The 7,340-nt window shown below is 37.6% G+C and overlaps 1 protein-coding gene across 2 annotated transcripts in view; it reads right to left on the bottom strand.

The window, feature by feature from the left end:
* Positions 1 to 618: 618 nt before the first annotated feature.
* Positions 619 to 7,340, bottom strand: part of uggt1 (UDP-glucose glycoprotein glucosyltransferase 1) — a 33,224-nt gene continuing 26,502 nt past the window's right edge. For both annotated transcript variants that reach the window (XM_015361293.2, XM_015361294.2), the window contains 6 exons: positions 7,057 to 7,239; positions 6,013 to 6,173; positions 5,533 to 5,647; positions 4,774 to 4,890; positions 4,520 to 4,688; positions 619 to 4,017 (listed from right to left, as the gene is read on the bottom strand). In XM_015361293.2, coding sequence (XP_015216779.2) covers positions 3,992 to 4,017; positions 4,520 to 4,688; positions 4,774 to 4,890; positions 5,533 to 5,647; positions 6,013 to 6,173; positions 7,057 to 7,239 — 771 coding nt within the window. In that variant the 3' untranslated portion in view covers positions 619 to 3,991. The remainder of the gene's footprint in view (positions 4,018 to 4,519; positions 4,689 to 4,773; positions 4,891 to 5,532; positions 5,648 to 6,012; positions 6,174 to 7,056; positions 7,240 to 7,340) is intronic.

Below are 7,340 nucleotides of genomic sequence, written 5' to 3'. Positions count from 1 at the left end.
TTTGGCTCCTCCACTGAAGTGTTAACTCTCTACCACCTGCACATCACTTGGGCTGCTCAGACACTGGCCTTCTTTCAGGTCCCTATAAATGGCTCGACCTGCTATGCTGCTCCAAACCCTTAGAATCTCCCAGCCCACATCAAATCAGTCAATCAAGGCAGTGGGTCCTTTCAGATCCCTTCTTTAAAACACACTTTTACACTCCAACATTTAACGTTAATTCACTGCTTTAATTTGTGTTTACCTCTTTGTTGATTGTTGTATTTTAAAGCAATCCGAAATGATCAATCATGAAGAAAGTTCATAAAATGTAAGAATCCTTAATCACTTAAAGTTGTTCATAAATGTCAGCTTACTTTTGAATAGTGGGGACCATGACACTCAATGTTATTTAGAAATGCAATGATTCTTTTTCAGAGCAGTAACTGAAATGCTTAGCAGGGATAAATTGTTTGCGCTTGATTAATTCTGTAAGAAAGCCAGACGAGTGACAAGCAATGCAAAAGGCAGCAGTTATTTTTTACTGGTTGTAAAGAAGCACAACGTCTTCAACAAAAGAATAGCAGCAAAGCTCAGATTTCTATAAACTAAAAAAAAAATCCACCATCCCACCAAAAGTACTTGGTTCTTGGGTTTATTGTCAATTACAAAATATTGATATTCCACAGGTAACAGTACATTAAGCCAAAAATCCATGGATAACTATGCTGCTTTCCTCTATTAAATATGAATGTATTCAATAATAATAAAATAACAGAAAAACAAATGCATACTTCACAATAACTCCTTCTTAAAAACAACCATGGACAAGGTTTCATTGCTTTAAGCATTAAAAAGATTCATTGTCTCTCGGTTATTGTAAGCACTATGGTAACTTGTGGTAATCTGAAAATGTACAATTGTACAGTACCTTGGTCATGATAAATAACCCACCGAAAAAAACATATAACATAATTTAATTATAGGAAAAATAGGTGCCGGGTCTATTCATTCACTTCTTGCTGAATTTATCAACACTGTAAAACCAATCAGCAAACAACAGTAAACAAGTAACAGTTAAAAGAATAATGGACCTTAAAGCATTTGGAAAAATACCTGCCATTTCTGTACAACAGAAAAAGTACAACAGCAATCAACATGCAAAAGGCACCAATGGGCACTGTACACCGCTATCCCAATTAAACAGGAAGGGATTGTCTGGAATGAGACTCGTCACATAAGATTGTCTTTTCGGATCATCTACAGCCTACAGTCAATAGTCGCACAGCAGTAGCGTGGAAAAGCATGAACAATATACTAAGGTTAAAACCTTGTCAGATTTAATATGAAAATATTGAGACCTTGATATAATCTACTGCTCAGTGCATTTTATTCTGCTTGTTGGCTTTTACAAGAAGTGACAATAGAAAATGGCTGAACTGCAGAATTGCTTTGAAGCTAGTATCAATCTGATGATTTAGAGAAGCTATGGCCTCCTACAAAACAAGATCATACTCTGTACCTTACATGATGTCTATATTTAAGTGATTTCAAAATATTTGTCAAAAACTGCAATTTTACTGGTCCAGTAACCACATTTCTTCATTTCCCAACACCACCACAGACATGCATAACAAACACAGACCATAAAGATTATTCACATGTAAATTAATTTTATTACATCAAAGTCAAGGCCCTGTCTTTGCAGATCAGAAAATTGTCCCCACTGTTAGGATAACCTTGCATACAAAGAATGTTGTTTGAAGAAGCTCAATTTATCTTACTGAATGATTCTGCAAAGTTAAGGCCACATTTAAACCCAACAACTGAGTAGTGGAACCAACAGAATTGCTGCATTTGTAATGCACTGAGTATATTACTGCATAACAGTTTCTTTGTAGGTTTTCACTCTTCCCCACTTGCTTGTGAATAATTCACATTCTATTTCAATAAATCACAAATATGCAAAATGTCCATCACTGGGATAAGGTAAAGCTTAAAGACGGAAAGCTGATCGCATGTACTCAAAACCCATGTTTTAAGAGATGAGTTGAAAAACATTTTTCATTCAAAACTTGATGTCATACCCTGAAAAACTGCCCATTCAAAATGGATTATGACAACAAATAAGGATGCTGTGGGTTCATGTACGATGCACTGAGATTTTCTTGTTTACAGGACTAAGAGGGAGGAGTCTGAATTTTAAATCATGGTACTTAAAACCAGCTGTGGCTTGCGCTGGCAGAATTAGGCATGGTGCCTCTTCTTACATGTATGAGCTCAAGCCAGAATATTCAAAGTAGATCTCCTGACTACCAGAGCAGACAAGGGCTCACGGTATCTTAGCTAAAAACTCAAAGTTAAAACTGTCCTTCAGTGTTCAGATTAGTAGCATGCAAAATGTTTTAATAAACATTTTCTCCAAGGAATGCTTCTATTTTACAATTTATGATGAACTAAACTATATTCTTACTTATGAGAGGACCTGTTAGTTTAGAATCTTTCAACAAAGATCTATATCAGGCTCTAATGGGTTGACTGTAAATTACTAGACAAGGCACTAGAATAATCTGTCACAGCGTGATTACTTTTAGGGGTATGCAAAGAATTAGGAATTTTGTTTGACAATAGATACATTTATGATGCTGGACATTGAGAATGCTGGGGAAGTTTTAAAGGATTTTTTGGAACTAAAATGTTCCCTGTTCTGCAGCCAGAGACTCTAAATGAATGACTGCTTTAGGTTAGTTACAGAACCAAAATATACACTTCTCACATTGCAGTCATTGATTCAACATGTATCTTTTCAAGCCTAAGTGACAATGATATATGTCCATTAACTGTATTGTATCCTGGCATAACTAAGAGGGCACACTTGAAAAAGTAGTTTTGTTGTATGACAAAGTGCAATGTTTAGTTTTGCTTTTTTAAATTAATGTTGGTCTTTTCTGCTCTGCAAGAGCTTTAATAAAATCCACTGAATTTTTGGCTTTTTCTCTACCATAACAAACAGGACAAATCAGATCTTCCCTGAGATGTAAACCTTATTTCATCAAAAGGGCTGGGTAAAACCAAGACAATTATAGATCTAGTCTAATCACTACTTGTCATAATAAATGTTTTCATAGTTAAAATAAATCAAAATTCAATAAAAATAACAAAAACAAATAAGGACCTGCATGAGAGTTGATGTACATTCATAAAACTTTCAATTGTTGCAATGAGATTAACCAGAATCCAGTCTGTAGTTAAAAAGACAGTATGTTATCTTAACCTTGCATCCCTGCAAACACAGCGTGAGGTAATAAAAAGTGACAGCATTAAACTGTACAAGACACTTATGAAAAGGGGAAATGCACCTTATTTGACACAAATAAAAGCTCCACAAACACTAGAAAGGTACACAAAAGCAGTTTAAATGGGTATTTTAAAGTGAAAAAGTGGTATTATTCGGTCTCTAGTTCCTATTAATGCCCTTTCAAAAACAGATGTTGTGCTTTCAATCATTTTAGAGCCTTTTCAATGACTACTTGAATATTAAGCATTTGTAAAGGATCTCACATAGTTATTTTGGATCCTGCTCTATCATAATATGGCAATTATTTTCGGGTTTAATCATAATCTGTGAGCTGTGCTGATGTCAGCTTCTGTGAGTGACAGATAAGAGGATAAATGTGCAAAAAAACAAGCAAACAGCTACAGACAGAGGATGGGTTTCTCTAGAGAAAAGGGGACATTAACGTAGAGCAGTTAACCTATTTTTGAGTTTTATTTTTATTTTACCCAGCCCTGGAGCCTGATCAGCAACAATTCACCTTCCCTTTCATTTTACATGGACAAATACAGAAACCCAATGCCCTCTCCCAACAGTATAGAAATCATAAAAATTGCATTCAGGACAGTAGCAGTCTTTCAGCAGGTCTGCAGGATTCATTCCAGGAAACAGACGTCTTGTAAAAAGAAAAACTCTTTAAACAGAGTCGAATGTCCTCCTCCCCTGCACGACTGCAGGCTATAACTCGGTGTGGTCAACAGAACCTATTGGAGCAACAAAGAAAGTGTAAAGGCACATCACGCAAATTTCAGTCATTTCTGTGCCTAGGCAAATGCCAAAAGAAGGCTAAACCGCAGAAAAAAAACAAGTGAAAAATGATCTTAAGGCCCAGATAACTGCAAAAACTGCATGGCTCTATCTGACTGCACTAAGTGGTATTGTGTAACGGGTGCACTTAACATATCCCTGAAGTATCAGGCATTCTTAGTCCTACTGTAAATTGTTAAAATCTCAAATTAATACATGACTATTTCACAATATAATTCGAGGAACATTTCAGTTACGTGTGGAGAGGAACTGAGCTGCGCGGAGCACATTTCTTGCAGTATTCTAACATTTCGGGAGAGAATATAATGCACAATGCTATGTAGCACAGATGTAGAATGGCAACAATTTAAGAATCAAGCAGTTACACTGCAAAAGTCACCAGCTACGTATATTTTCCTAATATTGAAATGGACCCTGACCCGATGGCACTGTACACACCTTGCTTTTTTATCTGCGTTGTGTCATTGGTGACAGGAGTGGTCCCCTTTTCCTTCTCCTCCAGGAACCTGTTGTAGATCTTCTTGATCTCCTGGTCATAGGATGACCACTCTCCCACAATGCGCACTGCAGCTTGCAGCTTGGGCTCTTTGGTTTGTGGGTTATTGCACTACAAGCAGAAGGGCCAGATGATAGAATTACACCAGCAGGATTAACGGGTAAACACTCAATCCCAGCAAGGAAGCACATCTTACCAGATCAATCGTCTTGGCACTTTTCTTGGACGAGTCATCACACCATGTTTCACACCAAAGCCACTCCTGGGGGAGGGATTTAATTGGCACCTGGTGGATCATATTGTTGGGCAAATCCTACACAGCAAACACAAAACAGAATGACGTTTAGCAATACATGTCCAAAGTGCATTTGTAAAAAAAGATCTGGGCATTTTCTCACAATCTAAAAATGAACAACAGAAGCATTACCTTCCTACTTTAATGGCTTCTAGTGGTGTTAGATCAGATTATTTTATTGTGGTTTCTGACAGACACATTTTATCTAATAAGCTGTGTGTGATACCTGCATGAGCTCTTACCCCGCTTAAAAGCCATGAGCTGCTGCTTCTTCTGAGAATATTTGTTTCTAAGGAAATGTTATCAAAACAGCATAGTAAGTATTGTTTCAACACATAACAGATTACTATGTATTGGTGTAAAAAAAAGAAATAGCAAAAATGTTAATTATTGTTAATGACTGGTTGAGTACTTGATTTTTTATTGTATAACAGCAGCAAGGTTGCTGCTGGACGGATGTCCAAAAGAGTTGCTTCACAAGCCAATTTACATAATGACTTTTATTATTAGCTACTGTATGTTAACATCTCAATGGTCCTATATATCACTCCCCATTTATGGACTGTTGTTTGGAGTGGGAGAATAATTGGGTAACTAGTTCAAGGCCCTTGACTCTGAAAGGAGTGGAATTAAATACTCCACTAGCTGAGCATTACACACCTGATCCAGGTTGGACAAGCTGTTGGGGTCCTGGCTCAGACCTTGGTACTGTCCCCTCAGCCGGTCTCCAGCAGCGATCTTCCTGAATTTCTTCAGATCCACTACATACAGGGCACTACATAGGAAGCATCCTGTCTCAGTTACTTATCTAATACAGCAGATCTAGCCAGGCAGAACGACTTGCTTTGAGAACTAATGCTAAACCCACTCCCCCTGTACATTTCAGCGACCCAGAGCAAGCCAGCCTCTGTCGTGGCCAAACCATCGGAGAGAATTCACTCCTTCCAGTTTGTATTTCATCAGTATACTACCAAGAGTCTGGGTTAAAACACTGAACTTGTTCAAAACAAATCTTCTGGCAATTCAGAAAAACAAGACAATCTGACACTAAAAAACAAACACAAATCACAGGATCACATGAACAGAGACAATTTCTGGGACAAGTCGCCGTGTGTTGACTGACTGTTTAAGGTGTCGTACCTGATGTGGTATTTCCTTCCAGCGAGGTGGCTAGCCCAGTACCCCGATTTCCAGAACCTGTAGCCATCCATCTCCCTGCGACTATCACAGAATGGCGTATAACCGTAGGGCGCCCCCTCCAGGTCAAAATCTCGCAGCTCCTTCAGGTCTGTGCGCACTATCTAGTAGGATGTAAAACATATACATGATTAAACTAATTTGCTCAGCTGTTTTGCAATACAATTGTGATCTTTCTGTCCTACACATCTTTCTTAACCACTCTTGCAATCGAAGCCATAACCTACATTGCACTATGTGGTCCCAGTGATTTATAACAACAGTGTGCTTCTTGGAATGAAACAGAGTGAAATAGGGAAGCATATTCTTAATCGCAACCGGCCAAAATACAGCAGGAGGTTCTTGAACATAAACAGCAGATGGCAGAAGAGTATAATAATTAAAACAAGTGCCTCTCATATGGACATTCATTTTTTACTTTATGGAAAATAATCAAGTTAATCTTTTTTATACTTGTAGCACAGAATTTCATCATATTAATCTGAAAAACACTGCATTTTTTAGTTTTATAACAGAAAGAACACCACACATTTGTAAATTAAAATGAGAGAAAATGACTACATTTTTAGAAATAGGTTTGAAAGATCTTACATATTTAGACAAACAAGCACATCTTCAAAACATGTTCTAATATCAATGTTTTTGCAAATCTCTTTACAATAACACAAACTGATAATTGCTTTTTTCTCTCAAGAAAACATTCTAGTGCAGAGACTCCAAAACACACAAAAATACTAAAGAAAACGACAGCTCAATGTCTAAAACAATCTAAAACTAAAGCTGAACTGAGTGCAGTCATTATTGTAGACATAATATTAAAAAAATGCCAAAAAGACCACTCAGAAATAATTCAAAATTAACAAAGTAAATGAATTAACAAAATGGACCAATGTGTTCTGCTGAACTATTTTCTATATTGAATGCACTCAGATTTATTTTAGAATATAGGCAAATCATGCCAAAAGACGTCTGTACTTTAAGTCATACCTGGTCAGCATCGACGAAAAGAAACTTGTCCACAGCCAGAGGGAAGAGCACATCCAGGAAGAGGATCTTGTACCCCCAGATGATCCTCTGCTTCTCCGTCTGCTGGTGAAGCCACCTGGGCCACTTATACTGCACCAGCTCATACTGGAACCCATACTCCTCCGCCATGTAGGGAATAAACTCCTGAGAAGAAGAGAGCACAGCGATTTCACTCAGGACTGACTTCAGCACGTCAGGTTTTAAAGTATCAACCATAAGGGCTACACAGACAGGCAGTTGTCATT

Source organism: Lepisosteus oculatus, chromosome 13 (genome assembly GCF_040954835.1).
Source record: "Lepisosteus oculatus isolate fLepOcu1 chromosome 13, fLepOcu1.hap2, whole genome shotgun sequence".
NCBI classification, from domain to species: domain Eukaryota; kingdom Metazoa; phylum Chordata; class Actinopteri; order Semionotiformes; family Lepisosteidae; genus Lepisosteus; species Lepisosteus oculatus.
Note: the sequence above shows the minus strand (reverse complement) of the source record. Positions and strands in the feature narration are given on the sequence as shown.